Genomic DNA, 25,077 nt, shown 5'->3' with positions numbered 1-25,077 from the left:
CAGAGATGTCCTGTATGGCCTGTGTTTTGCCATTCAAGTGTTCATTAATTATTTTAGACATTTCCTGTTTGTAATTGAGATGTCTACCTGTCTTCTCATCAGTCTTTATGGTTAGAAAGGGTTTTTGTTTCTTTTGGGGGCATCCTTTTCCTTTTTCCCCTCTTGCAATTCAAAAGATAACAAAAGTATCTCTTGGGAGCCCTGGCTCTGGACAGCATTGCATTGCAGTGAATAGAGGTGCACCGAAGTCTCTACTCATGTAGAATACTCCATCTCAGATTTAATGGAGACAGAATGACAGGACAAGGTGCCTTGGATTTTGTAATTCTAACACTCAGGAGGCTAAGCTGGGAGGATCGTAAGTTTGAGGCCAACCCCGGGCTACCAGCAAAACCCTGTCTCATAAACAAACAAAACCACAAACCATTGGGGTAGCGTGCAGTTTTTTCTGGCAAGTTGCTTGTAGACCATTCTTATGACTTTCTCTTTTTAACTTCAACTTAAAAAAATTAGTTAGCAGTGTCTGGTTGTGCAGGTTTGCATATGTCAAGACGCTCACGTGGAGGTCAGAGGACAACTTCCAGGGCTTGAATCTCTTCTTCCACCATGGGCTCACAGATTCAAACTCAGATCATAAGGCTTGTACAAGTACCTTTAAAAGTGCCCTTACCTACTGAGCCATTCTCATGAGCCTACATTTTCAACATTTTTGTCCCCTCCCCAACAGTTTATTTACCTTTGTATCATTTACTCTGAGACTTAGCTATTCTTATTTCAACTATTCAAAAGTCGAAGAGTCTTTAGCAGGGTAAACGAATGTTCGCTGTCTCCCGAGACCCCTCTTCCACTTTATTTTGGAGAGTAGCGTCATGTTAATACTTTCAAACCCCTCAAAGGAAGTTCTCCTTGGTGAAGACTCCCATTGTAGATAGTTTGATATGGGGAAGAAACACCACACTTGGGGGGTTACTATGTGGTTTTAGTAATGAACCCACTGCGTGTCTGACTGTTTTGCCATATAATGGAGACAATGGCTAACATTCAGGTCAGAAACAGTGGCATATCCATTGATATAGTCTATGGTGGGCACTACATCACTGTTTGTAATTTTGGAAATTTTCTGCATGGCAACTATAGATCAGTATAAAATTTAAAAATGAAATCATTTAGTACAAGTAAATTAAATATAAGCAGTAAAACTCAGTATGTTTTTCAAAATATAGACTTTATGTAAATATGTGTATTTATGTAGGTGCTTTGCTTATAGGAGCTGGGGTCACATACACAATGGTGATCTTTAGAATGTCTCTTCTCTGCATCTATGTTCTGAGGCTTTCTAGAGTCCGGATTCCCTTTTGCCATAGCATATCCACCCACAGGTTCTACCTGACACTCAGGGAGCTGGGAAGACGGAGTTGATGGAGTCCCGAAGATGACCATGTTTTTGGCGAGAGCCAGCCTCCCTTGAAATCACGCTGCCTAACTCACTGTAGTTTTATTGGCAAAGCAACTATAAAAAGAAATGGTCAGCTCTGAGGCACAGAGAGTGAACTCTCTAGGAAAGGAGGGCATAAACTCAAGAGAAACCAGTCCCAGCTATGTGTGCATGCATTACAATATAACTAGCAATACAAGCAAGTAACAAGCCCCAGGAACGCTCCTGCCCTGGGCTCCCAGCACAGAGTTAGTTGTGAACACCATGCCCAGCTTTTATGTGTGTGCCGAGGATCTGGAGTCCTCCTGCTTGAACGACAATCCCTTTATCCACTCGGCCATCCTCCAGCCTCTGTTGTTAATGAAATGAAAAAGTATAAAGGAAAGATGAATATCAATTATTCCATTTTTGTGCTGTTTCAAAGAAATCACTTTCTTAATGGATATGTTCCATTTCAAGGTGAAGGTAGAGATTCTGATTCATAGAGTATTCTAAACCCCATTTGCAAAGCCTGGCACCGAGAATGCACGCTCCTGTTTTGATCTGCCTCACGGTCATTCCTCGGTCCCAGATGGTGCCTTAAAGTGGCTCTGACATCCTACCAGTTTATTAGTGGCTTTGAAGCAGTGAACAATCCGGACTGGAATATTTCTCTGGACAAATTGCAGCCCGTGTCGTTGATCTGCTTTTACAACCGGGCTTGACACATTCCCCCGTTCCCTTCCTGTCCACCACTTCCTCAGCTGCGGAGATTTACAGCTTCTCGAACCGTAGCACTCTTTCCTGCCCCTTGCATTTAAGCTAAAAGCCGACCAGTCTGTAATATAAAACATGGAATTATGGTAATGAAGAAGAGGTTAAAAGCTACCACGGCGAGTCAAAGTTGGGCCGGTTTGGCTGACTGATATGGTAAAATTATGTGTTGAATTAAAACATTAAAATGTTGTGGGATTAATGCAGAAAGACAGGAACAGGAGGTCAGAAACAATGCTAATTCAGCACTTTAACAGCCTGCCGTGAAAGAGGGAAGCTCTAATAAATGTCAGAGAAATAATAAGAGTAAGCTAGTCTCTGTTTTCTTCAGGTGGGTAGAACGGTGGAGATCTTAACCTCAAGCTCAGGACATCCATTTACTGCAGGTGTTTTCTAGACCGGGGAGGCACAGTGACGGTGAAATGATGAGACAAAGGGACAGGTTTTGATCATTTGTGACTGGGGGTGTAGTTGTTCTTACCTCATTGGCAATTGAGCATTCTTTGTATCCACCAGTACAGAGCCCTCTTGTGTGCTGGGCAGGCTTCAAAGAAGTGAGGGTTCATTATGAAATAATGGAGGTGAATCTCCTGCCCTTAAGCACTAAGTTTTGGCCTCTGCAAGTAGCCAACAGTGACTCTTCCATTGGTAAGAAGGTTGTGGATTCCAGAAGCATGCAAATGACCTTGGGTTTCTGGCTAAAAGTAGACAGAGTTCCAGGGACAGTGTGACGTAAGCAGAGATTTGTAAAATGAGTGCCTGAAGATAGGACAGAGGAGGCTCGAGTGATGGTGCAGGGGACCAAATAGCTTTGCATGTAAGCACGGAGAGTTCAAATCCCAATAATCCACGTCAAAGCTGGAAGTATAGTGTGAACAGCTGGGATCCCAGCCCTGCTCTAGGGAGGTGGAATTGGAGATGGGAGAATACAGGGATCTCAGGATCCAGTCTGAAAGAGAACAAAGAGAGCCTCTCTAAAACAAGGTAGAAGAGGAGGACCAACTGCTGAATTTGCCTTCTGACCTCGACATATATCCCAGGGCACACACACTTAGGAAGTCAGCACAAATGCAGGCACGTATCTACAGAAGAGAGGAGCTCCTTTGTTCCATAGAATCTCAAGAGGTGGAGAAAAGCTGCTGACATCTCTGGGTGAAGGTGGAAAACAGAGTAGAGCATGTAGCCATGGAATCCCGTGTCATGGTGGTGAATACAGCAGCTTCTCTCTAGGTGTGCAGAAATTGGCGACCTCTCTGCCTTTTTTCCCCACAAGGTGAATCTATGAATTGTTCCAGTATTCCTGTCAATTTGATTTGCGAAGATCTGAAGCTGGAATGTGTGTTTTCTGGTTCCCCACGGGTCCTATGGGTTGAATATCCTGACCTTGCACAAGGAGGAAAGCCTGGCACCCCGGTGACAGCTATATATACATCCTTAATGTTCATTAACCAGATTTCTTATAAGGAAGTTCTGAGTGGTTGAGTTTCTTACAGCACAACAATTTTATAATCATGTTTATTTATCCTTTTTTATTGACAAACAGATCATTGGGTATTTTGACCTGGCTTCATAGGGTATAGTGAGATTAAAAAAATACATATTTTTAAAAATTTCTTACATTAATATCTCCAATGCCTTTGTGGATCTGTTACTATTACCTTCAAGAAATCTTGCAGTTAAAAATACTTCTGTTGGCATAATTCACTACAGCCCCAATAATCGCATTTCTGTGCATCAAGATTGGCAACTAGAATCCAGGAGTCAAAGCCTGCTTTTGTGTCAATGAAACTTTTTTAGAAAACAATATTTGTTTCCACGGCTAGTAATCCAGTAGTTTTGTGTTATAAGGGAGTAGAGGAGTTTCAGTAGAGATGGTGATTTACAAACCACAGCGACTAATTTCTGCTTCCTCACATGAAAGAGTTTGCTCTGTGTGAGAATATACTGGGTGCTGCCTGTAACAAGCCGACAGGCTAACTCCGTGCCTTGCCCATAAAAGGTAGAGAGGTTGATCTCGTATCCTCGTTGTAGCTAGTACAGATTAATCCTGCATCTACCTACAACAGCTAGTGGGGAAAAAGAAAACGCGGAGAATTATAAAAAGCAGTAACAATGTTGGCTGAACTTCAGGAACAGCTTAAAACAAGCAAGCAAGCAAACAAACAAACAGGAAATGGATCAAAATTATTTGGTAGATTCCCTCAGACAAATGCATTGCAGTCATGGGGATAAAAATGCTCAAAATGCAATGTATGAAGTTTTTAAAGAATTAATAAAATTATTTAAGCAAACAAAAAGGATCTTCTTGTGTTGTCATTTTAAGATTTTAAGTAATAAAGGCATCTTTCATTGATTTTTGAACTTATATTGTTTCCATCTCGAAGAGTTTAGATTTGCTTTGTTAATAAGGAGCAGAGGATTTACCTCTCGCAATGAGCTAAAAAAAAAAAATTTCCCCCCAAATCATCAGTGAAATTGGTCACCAAGCATCACATAGAGCAATGGCGGTTTTAAACCTCATGGATAACTAGACAAAAAGTTTTCAAATTGATTAAATTAGAGAATGTATGTTTCGCTTCTAAACTAAAGTATCCTTAACAATGGAAAATAATATTCTTAAGTTATACATACTCTTGTAATATTAATAATGTGGGAGTTTGTAGCTAAAAGATAGCATATAACACTTGATATTTCTCTATTAAGCGCATTTGGTTACCCACTCAAACAATTGCTTATTAAATAAAACTACTAAGTGACCCCTCTTTTCAAGGGTAGCACTATATTATTTCACAAAAGCTTCTTATTGCTATAGAAGATATAATTTTGATTAAAAGCACAGAAAATGAAACATATTTGTATTATAATCTTACTCTAAAAATATTTGAGAATTTATTATATACAGCATATATAATATAAATTGATATAATGACTACTATATATTTATACATAATATATTATAAATCTTTGTAGAATGAAAATAAAATAACACATATAATATATATAAAATAATCAATATCCCTTTGTATAATTGGGGTTTCTTTACATAAATAGCAAATAAAAGCCCGTGCATGTTTAGTTTTAATATGTGAATTTTGATCCTGTAATGAAAATGGGAATAGACTGGTAATTTGCTTTTTACCTTTTTAATTGTGAGGGAGAACCCAATTGTTTCAATGAATTTTGCCTTTGTATCTGTGTGACTCCAAATTGCCATTACTTTACTGTAAGGTCGCCTGCTCCTGGTTCTCTGCTAACACACAAAGTCCCTTGGAAAGTTTGTATAAATATCTGCTTTCACTCCTTGCAACAGGCAGTGCCTCTATTCTCCCCAAAAGTCTTGAATATTCATCGTATTCCTAACTCTACAGAATCCCTGAGAATTGTAGAAAATAATGAAATCTCAGTGCTTCTGTGGCCTGCCTCCTCCTGCCCCTCAGTGCTTTCCTGGCTTCTCACCCACCTGTACCCTTCAAGTAAGACAGGGTGGTTGAGGGGAAGCTGGAGCTGGAAGTGCTGAGGCAAAGGGCAAAGGAATTGCTCAGCCCTGAAGCCTTGCCTTCAGAGGGTTTGCTTCTGTAGGTGAATGTGTCTGAGGGTTTCAGCAGCTCTGCCACATTGGCTCTTAAGAGGCAGAAAACCTGTAATTTAAAGCAGCTGCCTACAGCCTCGCTGACAGTGCGGCAGAGACGGGATCCATCAACAACAAGCCATCTCCCTGTGTCTGCGAGAAACTCACCTGGGAAGCCTGCCTATTAGGAAACCACCCTCAACATATTTCTGTAACTAGAAATTTTCCAGTTGGCCTTAATCGACTGGGGAGAAAATGACATGTGTTCACTCTCCCCCCACCCCATGTGGTTGGCCTGAGTTTTCTCTTTCTGTGCAAAAACTCCTGATCCTTTATTTTGGATAGGGAAGTCACAGGGAAAGCCCCGCCCCCGCCCTTTCTTACAGGTCACAATATTCTTCTCCCTCATTCTTGATTGTATTGTCCTTTTATGGCCCTTATTTGGCAAAGACCTGGCATCTTTTCCCCGCTTTGTCATACTCTGTTATTGCCTTTTTCTTTTCATTTTCTTTAATGAAAGAGAATCCTTAATTTAGAGCACATTAGGCCTAGAGAATACCCTGGGCCAGGGGACTCTGGCAACCTTCCTCGATCAATAACCCATGCCCAGACAGTGAAGTTTGGTACTGAGGAAGTTTGTGTGAAATGGGGGGCTTGGGAGTTTTGCGATGGCTTTGGAATAATCCCTGCTTTTCCCATCCCCTGAAATGTCCCCAGGTGTAAAGTGGATATTTCAGGCCTCCCACTGAAGCAAGACAACTGCTTGGAGCTGCCTCTGGACAGCTGCCTGGGGGCCCTCCTCATGCTGATCACCCTGACTCCCTGTACTGGAGTCTCCATCTCCGACCTCTGTGTCTGCCCCTTGGAGGATCCCAGCGAGCGGAAGCAGATTTCCCAGCGATATGTGAGTGCATGGCCTTGTCACATGGCCCCTTCCTCCCTGACTCCTCCCAACAACGTGCAGTTTGAAGTTAGAACCAAGTCTGTACACTGACAAAAGTACCAACAGAGATCTCTGTTGCAAGTTAAACTCCCTGTCTCACAAAATAAGATGTGGGGTGAATGGTATATTCAGTATTTATCTATCCATTTATTTCTGGTACTATGGCCTTCTTTATTGTTTCTTATTTTGTCTCCTCCTCTTGGTAAATCAACATGTGTTTGTTATTTCTGTCTTAGGCTGAATGCAAAGGCCTAGAATCCAGAACCAAGGATTCTTTAGTCAGTGGCCACACTGTCCTCAGGATAGCGTGTAGTGCCAGTGCCTCTAGAGGTCTTCATTGTGGAAGTGTATTGGATTGGATAATGCTTAATCTTCACGAGGGAGCATTCTAGACCTGCATCTCAGGTCAGCGCAGACTCGGCGAGCCAGTTTGTTATCTTCAGAAGATGTCTGGGCGGAATTCACTGTGGCTGTCTTCTCTGAGGCCTTATGTAAATGGGAGGTGGAAATAAATACACTCCTCAAGTAGACAGTGGGTTGCAATTCAAGTGGATTCAGAAATTTATGAAGCATGCTTTATATTTATAAAACAGTATTTGCGGCATCATGAAGACTGCTTTGAAAATATCTTAGCATTTGAAGCTACTAAGAAAGTAGACATCCTGAGTTTCTTCAGTGAGCCAGCATGTGAGAGAGAGAAAGAATACACTATCATACAGTCTTTATGTATAGCTCTGGCTGGCTTAGAACTTACTATATAGCCCAGACTTTCCCCAGATCCTAATCCTCCTGCCTCAGTCTCCACACTGGAATTACAGGTACACATGCCTACCATCCCGGCAGAGTACCCATTTGTAGAAAGCATTTCTCCCTTTACATTATAGTAATATTTACTTCAAAAGCTTCCATTTATCTCAAAAACTAGCTGGTTGGCTTGTTTCGGTTAAAAGTACATGGAGAGAATAGTTTTCAAAAGTTCTTAGAGTTGCCGCGTGTTAGATTAGGCCAAACATACAGAAATTAATTTTGGCTGTTTTACCCTCACATGCCCAAATAACAAGGGTTTTACTGTTGTCCCCTAAGTCATTAGAGCCTGCTTATCCCATCTTTTTAGTTATTAATAAGAATGACAACCGTTTTGATGGTTTTGAAGCTACATTTTTTTTATTAGACACCTTCTATAGGCATGAAAATAGGTACCGTACTGCTTGTCTCTGATACGCGTGTTTGTAAGGATGCTACGTGCGTAGAGAAGCTGTACAGCACCAGCTTCAGCATCATGAGTAAATGTATTCAATCTATGGAAAATGTTAATTAAAGACTAAAGAGAATGTGACTACAGGGTGGTGCCAGAAGCCCAAGTTTTCATTTAATGAATGGAACAGATTTAATCATAGATCAGGAAACTGAGTTTCGCTCTATCTCCGATTATTTCTCCTTGATCGGAAGCATTTGCAATGGGATGAAGGTTAGTCCTACAGTATCCATAAAGTTTATAATAACAAGATCAGCTTGCCATTGCCTTTAAAGGTAGTTGAAAAGTTGCCTTAATGAGAAAAGGCAGGGGAGAAGGAATGTAATTCCACCCACACATTTTCCCAGTGGGTTATCTATGCTAGCACCGGGGGGCAATGTTAAAAGCAGATTGTGAGTGCTTCTAATTTGTTTATTTTGAGGCTGCAGTTAATTAATTCTCAGTCAATTTTCTTCTCATCTGGCTGTGATGCATGCCTAACGGCCCTGGTGTCTGACATGCACAGCTTCGCAGCTCTTCTAAGAATTTTATGAGGAAGGGGGAGATAAATCTGGAACATACTTCCGGGGGAACTTCACGGCAAGAGCGGCGCACGCACGAGTAATGCATTCTCTCTTGTGTTTAACCTCCCGTGTCTCCACAGGCCTTACAGAACTCACTGAGAGACGTGAAAGACGTTGGCCTTCTCCAGGTGAAGGTTCTGAAGGCGGTGGACCTCTTGGCAGCTGATTTCTCAGGTAGAGAAGAACATAAGCCTCTTCGTTCACTCTTGTTACTGTGATTTGTCTTGCTTCAAAGTGAGCTTCAGGCAAAACCAGACACTTAATAAGCAGAAGTAACTATTGGGTTCCTTTGGATAAAGTAATAGGAGGCAAAGCACACACGGGAGCAATTGTTTCTCACAGTGTGCATTTCCCACAAAATCATTTCGTTTCAAATAATGCCGCCCAGATGGATTCATGTAGTAGCTCATTTGGCATTCTGAAATACTAATGGATTGATAGCCTCACAGTTTCAGCTTCTGTACTTGCAAATGGTGGTTCCGGGCCCTGCTTGCTGAAGTCCCTCCTATGGCTCCTTGCCCCCCTTCACATGCTCACTTTGCTGCTGAATGCTGCCCTTCAATCTTCAACAGGCAATGCTTGGTTGATCTGAGCATCACTGTGTTAGTGACCAAGGTCCGGGCTCTGGGACTGCTTTCTGCTTTTTGCCGCCCTTCAGGAATACTCTCCTGGTCCCTTGTGAACTTGGACTTTTGGGTGGAGGCCCAAGGGGACCTTTTTTGTTCTGCAGCGGGCTGTGCAACATGTAAGGTCTTCCAGACATGGCAAAGTCCAACCAGTCACTTCCCTCTCATGGCTACATTGCACACCAAACACAATGGAAGGATGTGTAGGGTTTAATCTCCTGCATATGCAGGCACTGTGAGCTTCCTACTGTGGGGGCTGGAACTCAATTGTGGGTCCTCTGGGAGAGCAGAAAGTGTTAACTTGTGAGCCATTTGTCTAGCTCTACATTAAGTTTTAATAAGCTGAAAATTCATAAGACCAAGTTTGTTTGTTTGTTGATTTTGGTTTTGGTTTTTCAAGACAGGGTTTTTCTGTGTAGCTTTGTGCCTGTACCGGAACTAGTTCTTGTAGACCAAGCTGATCTCGCACTCATAGGGGTCTGCCCACCTCTACCTCCCAAGTGCTGGGATTAAAGGCGTGCGCCATCGCCACCTGACCATAAGACCAAGTTTTTAGAAGCTTAACTTGATAGGAATTTTTTAAGTTTAAGCTATCCTTTTGTAAACAGTTATTGAACTTAACCTCAATAGGAACTTAATTTCCAGAAGTTTGCACCCTGCCACAGATCATGGGAAGAAAGGACTACTATGTAATTATACAAAATGATTTGTCTCCACCCCAAGGAAGGTCACAGTGAATAGATTTTAAGAACTGTTTTTGTGACCTTCTAAAAGATAGTAATTTTAAGTCTTTTAGATAAAATACTCAACAATTTTTTATATATGGACTTGTGTCTAGTATGTGTTTGTATATATGTGGGTTCATGTCTATGCATAGATATGTGTGCATGCCCCCTCCATGTGTGTGTGTGTGTGTGTGTGTGTGTGTGTGTGTGTGTGTCTGTATGTCTGTATGTTTAGTCCTGAGGCTGGCTAGATTTGCCACATTGAAAGCAAGTTCCATATAGAGATTCTTTGATGCCCATCATCCTTTTGTGAAGTAAATTGTTGCCAAGAGCAGATGTATCTATCTTACTGTCAAGAAAAGCCTTTTGTTATTAAGAAATTTTAAGTGTCATATTATGTAGGTCTTTGAAGATTATCTATTTAAAATATATCTCTGTTTAATCTTGAAAACATCTAACATGATTGTAAGTTTGATTGTTATAAATAATTATTAACCTACCTTTCTTTATTATCCTAAATAGCTTTCAATGATTAAAAACTTTACATTACATTACATCTTTAAATGAATTGCATAGGTACAATATCTTAAACAAGAGTAGAAACATATACACAATATAACAAAAATAACCTTAAATTTGTATCAATATACAAAAATTCATACTAATATAAAATATTTGAGACTAGTAGTTTTTTTAGTACAAAAGTAGACCCAACAATCCTACCTTTTATCTCATCATTTCTATAATATATCCCATTTTGCCTTCAGAAATAGATCCCCGAATCTATTCTCCTTTGCTCAGATTTTTTTCCTGACATCGACTAATAATAACTTGTAAAGACGCCCCCTAAAAGATGATAAATATTCACAATCCATTGAACAACCCCAAACTACCCACCTCACCTCTTGAGAATGTGGTTCTCATGTTCTCTAGACATGTCCTGTATATGAAGGTGACAACATCTTAAGGGGACCCTGAGAAACTGGGATAATGGTTAAGTCCTGAAGAAACTAGTTATAACATTTGTTGTCCAGTCTCTGTGTAATGGGAAAGTGCAGGGTTTATTGGAAGTCCTGGCTAGAGTAATCTGTAAGGCTAGACCATCTCAGCTAGTAGCTTTGAAGTTGTTCTGGATCAGAATTTTGAGGAAAACGGAACAGAGGCATTCGGAGAGGCTGGATCACTTGGGCTACTGGTTTGTTGGTACCTGGTCCTTTTTTTTCCTGAAAACATACAAATTTTAAATGTGATGTATGTTACTGCATTAATACAAGGACAGAATGTATAATGTGCACAAGTCCATTAAAGATTATTTTGTTCTAAGTTTGAGCACATAAAAAGTGTCTGTTAACTTTATAAATTTGTTTGGCCTATATAGTCAAACACTTATCCATGCCACATGAAAAGGATGGCATGTAATAATAAGTCATGAGGATTCTGTGGCCAACAAGGTTTATCATGTTTAATCCAGTCTCAGAACTGTTCCAATGTCGAGAGATCAGCATATATATCACTGATTCTGTAGTTTTTCTTGTTTTCTTCCATGTCTGTAGCTAAAATATTCAGATCTCCCCCAATCAAATCTGATCTTCACTCATTTTAAAGAGAATCATAACTTTTGTTTCCTCTGGAAATAAAGGTAAAACCTGTCCCCCAACACAACATAATTTTTGACTTTCGTTTGAAGTTAAGACACGCTTGAAATATACAGTTTGGTTTAAATTAGCAGTTTCCATGATCCAATATATTTTAGCTGCTATTGTTTCTTGTATATTAGCATTTAAAAATTCAAAGTCAACAAAGCACTATACAGGATCCAGACAACCTGTGTATTTCCCATACTTATGTGGCTTTATCTTTTTATATTGCTTTATTATTCCTTTAAAGACATTATTACCTTTAAAGTATTTTTTCCATGACAGTGTATATACATTTTTTTTCTTTCTTGAGTATCTAAGTATATTTTTAAAACATATTGTACATTTTTAGAGGATTTCTGTGTCTGGACTTGGTTTGCTAAGTTACTGAAGCATTCTCTGAATACATGAGACAAATATTAAACTGCCATATCAGCTCTACCATGAGTGTGGCTCAGCTTTTGTGCATGGTGCTGACTGTCTCAAGCCTTCAGGCAACATCAATGGCCTGTGTAAGAGACCATAGGACTAGGAAGTTATGTTCAGTTTCTTATCCAGACATTTATTAGCTTTCTCAGGCCCTATGTTTGGATATTTGAGGCCCCACATTGGGTGCCATATGTAGACAAACCTTCTTTTCTGTCCAAATAATGACATAGAGACTTATTATTGATTATGAAAGTTTAGCCTTTAGCTTAAACTTGTCTCAAGTAACTCTTATTACTTAAATTAACCCATTTATGTATATTCTGCTACATGGCATTACCTCTCTATCACATTGTACCTCCTGATTCCTCTCTGTCTGGGTGGTAGCTCCACCTTTCTTCTTCTTCTCCTTCCTAGAGTCCTTTCTGTCTCCAGAAGTCCTGATTAACCTCTTTCTAGCCATTTGCCTTTCAGTTTTTATTACACCAATAATAGCAATACATTTTCAAACAGTGTACAAATATCCTACAACATTTTGATCAGGTCCTAAAGTGCTGGTCTAATTTGCATGAAGTTCTGAGCTCAGTCTCCAGCATTGCATACATTAGTTGTGATAGTGCAAGCAGTAATCCTAGCACTGGACAGCTGAGGGAAGAAGGATAAAAAGCTGTATGCCACTCTTCACTAGGTAGAAAGTTCAAGACAAATGTGGATTACAGGAGAGTCTGAGAGAAAAGACTTAAGTAATATGGATCTGAAAGCCAGGCATGATGGAACACAGCTAAAAATGTCCATCTCTAAGAGAGTGAGAAGATGAGAAAGGATGGTCACAACTTTGGAGCCATCCTGGGTAACACTGTGAGACCACATGTTAAAAACAGGAAGGTGGTCTTTCTCAGATCCCATTTTCTAAAAGTTACTGAGAGGTTTTTTTTTTCTTTCCTGTCCTGAGGTCTATGCTAACATTAGCTCTGGCTATCTTAAAGTTATTCAAATGAGGAGCCTGTAGGATGTACTTATAAGCTGTATTACCAACTCTTTGAGAATAGGGTAACCTCGTACTTTACAACAATGGGTTCTTCAGTCTGATGTCATCACTTCTCTGGTAACTGGGTTGCAGCCTTTATTCATGAAACAAATGATGTACTGTGTTGTTTGATTCAAGGTGAACAGACCTGTGTGTAATGCTTGATAAGACAAATCTAGTTCACTTAGCTTAAAACTCAGCTTTTTAGAGAAAAATAAATAACTTTCAAACTAATGACTTAAAAGAGTGGCTGAAATCCCCCCCCCTTTCTGTACAAAGCTGAAAAAATGGTAAGAGCACCCAGTTCCCTAGCAACAGTGGAGGCCCCAGCAGAGACTGTATGTTCTCATCTGCCCCCAGTTTATCAAATGCATAGATAATGTTAAAGAATAATGCAAATATGTCTCATAGACTATACAAAGATAACAAAGTATACCATGTATTAATAGAAAGGCATTTGAGAACTGACACATTTTTTAGCTAGAATTGTCCATTAAGAACACTTCTCTTACACTTGAGAGTCAGTGATGGATCACAGGGAGCAGTGTTGCGTGCTCAGCTTACAGTGGTCTAACTGTTCAGGATAGTCTCAATGTGATTGTGAGGTGGTGTAACCTGTGGAGTCAATTCCTTATGTCAGAGTAAGAAGGCATTCGTGGATAGCCTTTGCACAGCAAGCAGGTAGAGATTCAACATCTATTCCCGACTCTTCTCTGTTACACATCGACTTTCTTCTTAATCAAGCTTTTTTCCATGAATTTAATTATTCCCCTTCTTTAAAAATTCAAGTAGATGAGATGTTTATGTCTCTCTGTGCCTTATCCTACTACCCCAGCCCTGTGAATGGCAGTAGATTGGCTCATGAATCATATAGAAATGGAAGAGGTAGGAACTTAAGTGTGCTTCCTTTGCCAGAGTGATCGTTCTCTACCTAGACCAGGCCAGGACAATGCTGCATGGCTGAATGTTGCAGTATGAACATTGCTGCTGTGCTGTGCTGTGCTTGATCTCTTTCTGCATTGCAATCCTATCTTTGTGCTGAGCTTTACGTTTGGAGGAGAATCTGGGTATTTACCTGAGGCAATGAAGGAGGCAAACCTGGAATTACAGTCTTCACCCAATGTTGGCATCTACTTGCCCTTCGAACATCCCACCATGAATTGTACTTCGTTTTTGAGAGCTTTGAATGTATTTCATTATAAACACCAGCCATGGGTTATAAACAGTTTCCAATATCTGCCAAATTAAATAATCTTCAAGTGTGTCTTTCAGAGGAATGTCAAGGACAACATGTTTGTTTTGTTTTGTTTTTTGTTTTGTTTTGTTTTTGTTTTTGAGCAAGAAATGCAAGTTGTTATCAACATAGTCTTATTTGATGAGTAAATGGGTTAGGACCAGGGTCATGACCTGATGCAGGGCTAAGATTCGGAAGTCCATTTCAGTCCATGCCACTGCTGCTTTCTGGGAAGTATAGTTTGCTTTCCCACAGATGTTTAAAGTTTTCCTCAACCCAAGCAAAGTTGGCATCTTAGCACTGGGCTGACTTTTATCACTTACTATTGAATGTCTCTACAAGGTGAACAGACCCTTAGGGACATAAGATCTGTAGGTGCAATCTGTATCTTTCTTTTGGGCCCCCTCTCTCCTCCTCCAGTGCAGAATTCCAGATGAAGGGGTGGTTTGTACCATCTGTGTCAGGGAGGCACACAGATTGCTGAATCAGGGAGAACCATTTGCTGTTCCTTGGTTGTGCCATTAGGAGGAGCTCTCAGTACATCTAACACGTGAAGATGAACACCCATTACTTTGCTAACACCCTCTGTCCATTAGGCAGTGCATGAACTCTTCCCCCATGCCTAAATCCTGTGCCTGATTAAGCCTGTATAGTTTAATGATAAATTTATAGAAGATGGCAATCAGTGTATGTGTTTTCCCTTGATTTTTATGGTGATTGCTTCTCATTGAGACCTCCTTGTTACTATGATGGAAAGGCACATATATGTTTATGTGTATGTTGTGTGAGTTGTTAGTTGCTTCTCCCCCAGTGGCATGGGTCCACTGTGAATCTTCCCATTCTCATGAGTATTTTTAGGGTTAAATTAAAACCTAAATGAGCATGCCTAGTATATATTTTATATCCAGTAGATTATTTTCCCATTCTTTATTACATTTACTTTATTAGTGTGTTGCTGGCTTATGAAAAATGTCAAACTCTGTCTTCTTAACCTATTGTTTATAACCTGCCTTAATTTTAGATGATCCTGGAATTATTAAGCATTCCAATCACTTTTAACTTTTCAGTCACTTTTAGAAATTGACAGTGATCACTGTAGGATGCTTTATTCTTGTTATTTCTGGTCCTGTTATCTGCTAAATTTTTTTTTTAAAAAAAGAAAAGTTTTTCAGTAAGGAAGTTCCTGTGCTAATCTGTCTGACACCTGCATTTCACATTTCGATAATCTGGATAATAATTTTATCTATATAAAGCACATTTGTGGGCTCGTCACATTTTTATTATATATAAAAGCACTCCCCCACGTAAAACTGTTGACTGAAACGCCACAGTGAAACCTCACAGTACAGAGTATAAGTCTCCCAGTCATACGTTGTAGTACTGACTTTTGAAGCATTTCTGTAATTTTACTTTGTTGTGTTTAGTTTTTTTTTCTTTCTTCTTTTTTTTAAACCCGCTTGAATCAGAAGAGCAGACCTGTAGTTATTGTTCACGGGGAATTTTAACCCACATGCCCATTTTATGGTTTAAATTCACTGTCTGTCTCTGGGAGCTGTATCCATAGCAATACTTTTCCTCCTAAGGATGCCCTATTTTCAGGGGGACGACTATAATTGGAATTTCTAGAAACTTCGTGGTAGTGATTGAATGCTTTTAATTTTCATGAGATCCTCCTGGACAGCTGAGCCCAAATCGAGGAGTTTGAAAAACACATTAAAAACTATATAAATCTGCCTTTGGCAGCCTGTCCATTTCAACTGTCTGCCAAAGAATGCGGACTTGGGTTGAAGTAAAGTTTGGGAGGATGTAGAAGATTTGCCAATTGTATCTTAGTATTGCCATGAGTGCTTAATGAATCCTACTCTTGCGTGGCATCCCATCAACTCATAGCATAGGTCACTTTGGTTTTAGAGGCAGGGGTCACAGCCCATCCTAATTCATTTCAGTAGGTGCTTCTGAGTGGGCCCGTGTTGTGTTCTGGTAACATAGTGGAGGTAGGAATTGATTCCCACGCTCAGCAACAGATGTGCGATTATCATTTTGCTGCTATGATCAGTGTGGGACTCACGGAAGAACACTTGATAGCGTCCTAGAGAAGGTGACATGCTAAGTGAGACAGAGAAGGGGCTGGCATGGCCGGAGCAAGTGCCGAGCATTTCCCAACTCCAAGCCTGCAGAGCTCTGTCAAGGCGGGGAGAGATCATCAACTGAGACTAGAAAGCAGATCCCGAAGGAGACCTTTGGGGAAGAAGGAGGCTGGTTTCCGAGGTGGGACTGGATAGCTTGAAAGCCAAGCAATGGCAAGTGGGAGACCGAGGAGAGGGAGTGGTGTGATCCCGTGCAGACTACAAAGATGTATTCTGGCAGCTGTGAGGAGCCTGGTTTCTGCTGAGGGCTGAGGCAAGCTCAGAGGATGCTGGGATGTTTCGGAACTTGGATGAAACTTGGAAGTGAAATGAAAAGGAAAAACGACTTCTGCCACTATCATAGGATCTAAGGATGCCTGACCCCCTTGTATAAAATGTGTAAACTTTATAAAACTGTGCACACATGTTCTCCCACATACATTCACTAACCTCTGTCTTTCTAATGCCTGCTACGATGGGGATAGGGTTTGAATGGTGATGCGGTTGTCTCTGGTCAAATGAGTCAAGCTATCACAGGCATACTTACATTTATGATTAATGCTCACTAGACCCATCAGGTAGGGTGGACCAGCTCTATGTGTGTGCACACAAACACCTTCCTGATGAATCTGTCGATAAGCCATTTGTTTCTACTATAAGATCACTGCCTCTGAGAAGAGTCTTTGTGGGTGGAAGCTTGGTTAGCTTTGTGTATCCACGTCCTGGCCAGTTCGAGGAATAGAGTAGATATTCAGGAAATTACTTTTAAAACAGTACAGTACTGACTGGTTTTGTGTGTCTAGCTAGACACAAGCTAGACTCATCAGAGAGGAAGGAACCTCGGTTGAGGAAATGCCTCCATGAAATTCAGCTGTAAGACATTTTCTTATTGAGTGATCAATGCGGGAGGACACAGCACATGGTGGGTTGTGCCATCCCTGGGCTGCTGGTCCTGGGTTCTATAAGAAAGCAGGCTGAGCAAGCCTCAGGAAGCAAGTCAGTAAGCAACACTCCTCCATGGCCTCTGCATCAGCTCCTATCTCTGGGACCCTGTCCTGTTTGAGTTCCTGTCCTGACCTCCTTCAGTGACAAACAGCAAAACTGAAGTGTAAGCCAAAGAAACCCCTTCTTCCCTCAACTTGCCTTTTGGCCATGGTGTTTCGTCACAGCAATGGAAAGCCTAAGACAGATACTACTCCCAAAATATCGATATCTGACATCTGTAGCATCCAAATAAAGGTATTGAAATGAAAAATTTCAACCTACTGTTTCAGGAATGGAAATGAATTTTAAGTTGGTGCCCCCAAATAAGAGTTTTTGATTGATGCTTCTTCATGAACCTGAGCCACTAATGTTACGACTGCATTTGCTTGAACTGAAGGTTGACTAGGAGCTTGACAGCAAAATAAGGTTTAGTGTGTCTGGATTTCAGTTAGTCTGGCATTATTCTCTTAGTATCGTTGGGAAATATTAGAATGGCCCATTTTTATGAGAGAGCATCGTCCTCCATTTGAATATTCATCATTTAAATCTTAGAGAGCCCTCCCCTGTGAAACTTTGAAAGAGAACGAAACTAATATCCAAAGTACGCACAAATTATAAGCACCGTGTCTTTGTTTCCCCCTCTCTGCCTGTTCGTACTGCAATATTAATAAATGCAGCATTTTAATGAGTTTTGACTGAATTACCTTCAGAGAGTTGTTGCAGTAGGCTCCTCAGAGACACATGACTAAAGTTCCTGGGTTCTGGAGAGGAGCGTGCTCCTCATTAGCTAGGCACAGGGCTGCTGCTGCTCTGAGAGCTGGGCACAGCTCAAGCCCACCTGTGCCTCTGCAGGACTGTGGCGCCTCCGCCCTGCTGTGTACTAACCCCGGAGCTTTCATTAAATGTGTCAGGTGCTCTCCCCAGAGCCAGCGCTGATGGCATGTCATGGCGCCACCCCTAGAGGAGCAGCGCTGACACCTACTAATGGTCTGACAAACGGTTAAGTAGCTGTTTCAGCTCAGGTTGGGGAGGGGGTTTGCGGCTGCACCTGAGCATGTCATCCAGGGCTGGAATCTTCCTTCCCATCAGAGCTGAAGGGGATGCACGTCTTCCTGCCCCAGCAGGTTCCGCTTGCACTTCTTCTACAGAAGGCCTTGCCAAAGGAACCTGACGACAAGTCAACGAAATTGGGCCTTGGTGGATTTCTGTGTCAGTGGCATTTTGCGTGCCCCTTCGGTATTTGGGCTGCCACGTGTCACATGCTTATAAAGCAGGTCAGAGCCACTTTCATTCATGAAAGTGTAAGAGCCGGAATTGATAACAGATATAGCCACAGTCAGAGGTCAGGAGAAAGAATGACTTCTTGGTACCAGAATCCTGGCGAAGCAGAGACCAGTTCAGGTGTCGCTCAGGGAGAAGGGTGTCTCTTGCATGTGTACTCTTGGTTGATAGAGTACATATAGTTTTAGCTTGGTTATCTGGCTTTTTCAAGAATTCACAGCCCGATGGTGTTATTTTTACATATTTATTTTATATTAGTATAAAATAATTTTAATCTAATTATTATTATATTTCTGCGGAGTGGATACAGGTCCTTCCCATTGCTTGCAGCTGAGGACAGTGATGCTTCCATTCTGCCCATGGATGCATTATTCTACAGGCAACTGAGATTATGGAACTGCCTTTAAAAGGCTTCTTCTTGGGCCCTGAGTTGTCAAGGCCATGAGTCAGTGCAATGGGGCTCTCATGTTTAATACTAACTCTGTCCCATGCTTCTACATTTGAACTTAAAAAAAATTTTTTTTAATCATACGCATGTGCAGGCTCTGGGATAAGTAAAACTCTGTGGGGATGTGCAGGGCCTCAGCACTCCTAAGTGTGTCTAAAGAGAATTAGATGTATGTAGAAGGAGCTGCAGTGGGCTGCGTTCCCAACTAGCTCCGCACGGCTAGCTTTACCCGAAATAACAACACACAAACTATTCATTTAAACACTGCTTGGCCCATTCTCTTCTAGGCTAATTCTTGCACCTGGACTAGCCCATTTCTAATATTCTATGTAGCACAGCTAGGTGTGCTTACCGGGAAGATTCTAGCCTACGTCCATCCTGGGTCGGAGCTTCATCGTGTGTGTCTGCCCAGGAGCCGGGAGCATGGCGTCTCTCTGAGGTGTCTTACCTCACTTCCTCTTCCTCCCAGCATTCTGTTCTGTTTACTCCACCCACCTATGTTCTAAGCTATGAGCCCAAGCAGTTTGTTTATTACTTAATCAATGAAATCAACAGATTGATATATGACACTCCCACATCACTGATTGATATATGACACTCCCACATCAGATGTATGTTCAGCAGCCTGAAGCATTGGCTAAACGTTTAGCATGCCTGAGTACATTTTGTGGTAGGTCCTAGATACCTATTAGAGGGACGTCTGTCTTTAAGCCCTGTATCATGCCTCACTAATGTCAAATGGACATTGTAGCCATTCTTTCTTCCCCCGACAGATCCAATCTTAGGCCTCCCTGCCTGTCCCTGTGAAAAGCAATGGCTTTTCACTTGGAAGTTGTCAAGCAGATTCTGGATTTTAGGTGTCCTTGTTTCTTGTATGTGTTCTTTTGGAGGATAGAGGGAGATAGGAGGGAAAAGGAGAAGATGTGAGGTGTGAAGCAACTGTGTGTGTATGTACATGTATGTATGTGCATGCTTGTGCCTGTATGATGTACCTATGTGCAAGGACCTACACTCACATGTCATAGAGGTGTATGAAGGTCATAATTCAATGTTGAATGTCCGTCATCATCTTCCACCTCGTTTTAGACAGGGAATATGTGTGTGTGTGTGTGTGTGTGTGTGTCTGTCTGTCTGTCTGTCTGTCTGTCTGTCTGTCTTTGTGTTTTTGTGTCTCCCTGGGTATTTTCCACTATACACCAGGCCAGTTGACTTAGAATCTTTCTGGATTTTTCTTACCTCTGCCTCCCATCTTGCCTACGTTTTTGTGAGTTCTAGAGACCTGAACTCAAATTTTCATCCTTTCCAACTCTACGAGATGAAAATTTTAAGTTAAAAATCAGCTCTGACCTTACTTCCTGAATTATACTTTCAATGTTTCATGGCATCACAAACTTTAGCATGTGGGGTCTCATACTGGGAATGTATATCATGTCTACTTATTCACTTAGAGTAGAGGCTTAGTTCAAACCAGCCTTTTTGTACTTTGTTGGTCTATCTTCTCATTGCCTAATGGAAGTCAATGTTTTCATTTGTTTCCAATTATAGAAGAGTTATTATCTGCGTTGACCTAAAGAAAATTTAGGAAGATGATAGTGTTACATTTCAAGTACATTGCTTTTAACTGGCACATGATAGCAACATTATAGATTGTGGTATTTTGGTATGTGTGTCATGGTATCATAATTAAATCAAGCACATGTACCATGTCTGTCATTTTATACATCAAGCCTGTCTTTGTATATAAAGATCCAAAATCATTTCCTATAGCTCTTTTAAAACATCCAATATAATATTATTAACCGCAATCAGCATGCCACATAAGAGAACACCAGCATTTGCTCCTCCTTAATCTTAACCTTGTACTTGTGTATAACTCTTTCTCCACCCACCCCTCCCTCTTCCTCCTCTAGCATGTTGTCACCACTCTTTCTCTACACGTCTTCCAAATATTTGACATTTCTTTTTATTTTTTGTATGTATCACTGTTTTCCTGATGCATGCCTTTGCACCATTGCTTGCCTGCTACCTGTGGAAGCCAGAAGATGCTATCAGATCTCTTGGAACCAGAGATGGTTGTAAGCTGCCGTGTGGGTGCTGGGAATTGAACCACAATGATCTTAACTCATGAACCAGCTCTCCAGCTCTCTCTTCATGATTCTATCTAATCTATCTATCTATCTATCTATCTATCTATCTATCTATCTATCTATCTATCTATCTATCATCTATCTATCTATCTATTCTAGCTATCATGTATCTATCTATCTATTCTATCTATCTATCTATCATCTATCTATCTATCTATCTATTCTAGCTATCATGTATCTATCTATCTATCTATCTATCTATCTATCTATCTATCTATCTATCTATTCTATCACCTATCTATCTATCTATCTATCTATCTATCTATCTATCTATCTATCTATCATCATCTATCTATCATCTATCTATTCTATCTTATCTATCTATCTATCTATCTATCTATCTATCTATCTATCTATCTTATCTATTCTATCTATCCTGTCTATGAATGAGACCCTGCAGTGTTTATTTTTTCTGTGACTGACTTTCATAATATATTATCCTGCAGGCTCATCTGTGTTGCTGCAAATGACATGGTTTAATCCTTTTAATAGTTTAATCTTCCTTAGGACTGGTTCTAATTTTGTTGTCTGTGTGTAGCACATTTCCTCCTATGCTTGGGTAGACACCTATGTTGTCTGTGTTTTTGGCTATTATGAGGAATACTGGGAGAGACACTATGCTATAGAGGCTGAAACCATTTTTCTTGGATATATATATATATATATGGATATATATTGGATATATATGTATATATGCACATACACATGCACACCTACCCACCCCTATATGTGTGTGTGTGTGTGTGTGTGTGTGTGTGTGTGTGTGTGTGTGTGTGTGAAAAGAGAATTGCTGCCAGGTGATAGATCTATGTGTGGCTTTAAAAAGAACCCTGTTTATCCATAATGGCTTTACTGATTGTCCCACTATCCTCTAAGACTTCCTTTCCTTCATATATTTATGGTATTTGTTATATTTCCCCTTGTTTCTGTTTTCTTGAAGTACTAGGAGTAAAGCACAGGGCTTTGTATGTGCTAAATGCTTTCTCGCTCAATCCATCTCCAGCCCCATTGCTGCCTGCTTGACTGCAGCTTTCTCACAGGGGTGAGATGCTCTATCATCGTGGCTTTGATTATTCTTTTCCTGAAGAGGAGTGATGTTGAATATTCACGTTTGGTGCTTTGAATGCCTTTTAATAGTCTTTGGACTATTTTTTAATTGAGTTAATTTTATTTTATTTTGCTATTGAGTTCCGTTTAAAGACACACAAGGAACTGAGGACCCTTCCACATGCAGGCCTGGTGCACCCTCCTGTGAGAGCTGTGGTCATTAGTGTTCAGAGTAAAAATTCTGGTGTCATTGATCCGGATCCCTTGATAAGTTAAAGACTGAACATTCATGGGCTTCCCTCACTTTCTGAATTCTCAAATGTGGATCCAGAAAACCTGCTGAGAGCACAGCCTCCCAGCCCTCTGTTTCTCTCCGTTCTCACAAGTTTATTGTGAAAGCATCCAGCTTTGGCTCGATTTGCCGTGTCCCTTGTGAGACTCATTGGTCTTTGATGGTTGTCTGTGTTCTCTTTCCAGGGAAGAGTGATCCTTTCTGCCTGCTGGAGTTGGGCAACGACCGACTTCAGACACACACCATTTACAAAACCCTCAATCCTGAGTGGAACAAAGTTTTCACATTGTAAGTGTGTGATGCCCTGGGATCCAAGGAGCAGCTTTAACTTAGAGAACAATTATCCCTGATGTCTGTGGGGCAGACTGGGGGCTCTTGAGGGGAACTTTTCCACTCAGTTTTATGTGCAAAGAGCGTATTTTATTGTTTTTTTTTCTCCAAAAACCTTTTATCCTTTTATTTTATAGTATGGCTTAATAATAGAAGAGACCATTTAGAACTGTAAGGGACTGCTCAGGGACATTTATAAAATAGGTCTCTTAGTAACTAAATTAATCTGTGGATAGATAGAAGCTTCTAGATGTCCAGACTAATCTATTTCTGGGTTAAGAAAAGTTACAAATGGAGTCTTGTCTTAAATTCTAAGCACTTACATGTTATGATACTATCTTAAATGCATGAAGATTTGTATTCTGTCAGAATCTTTTGAAAAATGCAGATTATCTGTGAATTCTTAAAGACTTTCAATGACTCCTGGTATTAATAATCCCTTCAATTCGAATGACTGGCTCCTTTGGACTGCCCTGTATATCTCATCAAACGTGGGCATCCAGGAAGCTGCATGTATTTAGTTTCTTAGTTTGCCTTAGATTTAAGGTACCTGACAGTTAAAAGGAGACCCCCCCCCATTGACCTTGGGTGAGTTGATGATGCTTTGCCCCCTCTAAACAGACTGCTTAGTCTGTGTGTATGAGTAGAAAGAGTCAGAATTGCCTCCAGTGCAATTGATTGTATTCATAGGAAGTCCCTCAAAGGTCTAGCAGAAGCAAACCACCTAGAGACAGACACATCAGCCAACTGCCAGGTACAAGGGATTTTGGCAAAAGCCTTGGCACTATTTTTTATTGTCAGTGGTACTTGGTTTCTGCTCAAGACAAAGAAAAAGTGTTCCTACAATCATGTGTGGGGCTTTTGGTACTTTACGTTTCAATTAGAAAAGGCTTTCTATGTACCTCATCTAATAATTTTATCTGATTTTCTTTTTAAGAAATGTATTAAAAAATCTTGATTTGCTTATTTTTATGTTTGTCTATGTATGCATGTTAAGTATGCATGTAAGTGTGTATGCCTGTGTGAGCTTCTATGTGTCGCATGTGCATTCGGAAGACCACAGAGGCTAGAAAAGGGGTGGAATCCCTTGGATCTATGGTTACAGGCAGGAGGGAGATGCAGTGTGGGTGTTGGGAACTGAACCTGGGTCCTCTGGGAGAGCAGTAAATGCTTTTAACCCCTGAGCCATCTCACTGGTCCCTCATATTTTTTCTTCATCAATTCCAAAGATGATTTTTGCTTTTCCCCATCGCAGGGTGACTTTGCAGCCCCTCTCCTTTCTCCTCTGATTTCTCTCTCTTTTTTCTTTTCTTCTTCTTCTTTTTAAAAATTCCTGTTTCTTTAAGAGTATCACCCTTGAGTGTACATGTGTGTGGAAAACGCCACAGGAAGAAAGTTGACTTCCTTCAGTATGTGCACATCTGAATTTTCCATGATGGAAGGTTTGGGAATAGTCAGTTTGATTTAATTTGGGGGGTTTAATTAAATGGTAGTTTTATGCCCCGAGGACACACAGGCTTAATTAGTGCAAGTGTTTTCAGATCTTCATGGAGCAGACGTCACCTGTGTGTTTTTGTGTATAATACCTGATATTTCCGCTTTTAGCCCTATTAAGGATATCCACGATGTTTTGGAAGTGACGGTGTTTGATGAGGATGGAGATAAAGCCCCGGATTTTCTCGGAAAAGTGGCCATCCCCTTGCTATCTGTAAGTCCTCTCCATTCATCAACAATTTGTAAATCAGAGTTACTGTGGTCTAGAGTAATTTTATCTTCGACAGTCATGGAGCTCCAATGGAAAGTAGCATTTATATTTTGTACTTTAGATACAAAGAGACATGGCCTTTTCTGTGTGAGTCTAATATTTATTTAATCAACCAGACATCTTGGCTAATCTTTCAATACACTCTCAGACTTCACTCCGTCTCAGAATGGCGATTTCGGTCTGATTTCAAGGAGCGCAGCTCTCTCGTCAGATTTCCCGCAGATGAAATGAGGAATACGCACTGATTTCCTTTGACTTCCTCCTGGTCCGCTTCACTCAACATTAATTGTTGGTGACTGCGCACTTGTGTGCAGTTCTCCTAAAGATCCTTTCTCCCCAATGTTCTGTCTGTTATGGATGCTTTCAGACTTCAAATATTTTTTGGTAGAAGAAAATAAAGATTTCCCTTGGAAAATCAAGAGTATTTCAATAATCAAATTAAGGTCAGCAAAGAAGAAAAGAGAA

The 25,077-nt window shown here is 40.7% G+C and overlaps 1 protein-coding gene across 3 annotated transcripts in view; it reads left to right on the top strand.

The window, feature by feature from the left end:
- The window catches only part of Mctp2 (multiple C2 and transmembrane domain containing 2), a 223,919-nt gene that overhangs the window by 101,355 nt on the left and 97,487 nt on the right, over positions 1–25,077 (top strand). For all 3 annotated transcript variants that reach the window (XM_075952326.1, XM_075952327.1, XM_075952328.1), the window contains 4 exons: positions 6,474–6,660; positions 8,598–8,691; positions 22,703–22,805; positions 24,453–24,555. In XM_075952326.1, coding sequence (XP_075808441.1) covers positions 6,474–6,660; positions 8,598–8,691; positions 22,703–22,805; positions 24,453–24,555 — 487 coding nt within the window. The remainder of the gene's footprint in view (positions 1–6,473; positions 6,661–8,597; positions 8,692–22,702; positions 22,806–24,452; positions 24,556–25,077) is intronic.

The sequence above is a fragment of the Microtus pennsylvanicus genome, chromosome 18 (genome assembly GCF_037038515.1).
Source record: "Microtus pennsylvanicus isolate mMicPen1 chromosome 18, mMicPen1.hap1, whole genome shotgun sequence".
NCBI lineage: Eukaryota > Metazoa > Chordata > Mammalia > Rodentia > Cricetidae > Microtus > Microtus pennsylvanicus.
This window is presented reverse-complemented; position numbering and strand designations above follow the sequence as displayed.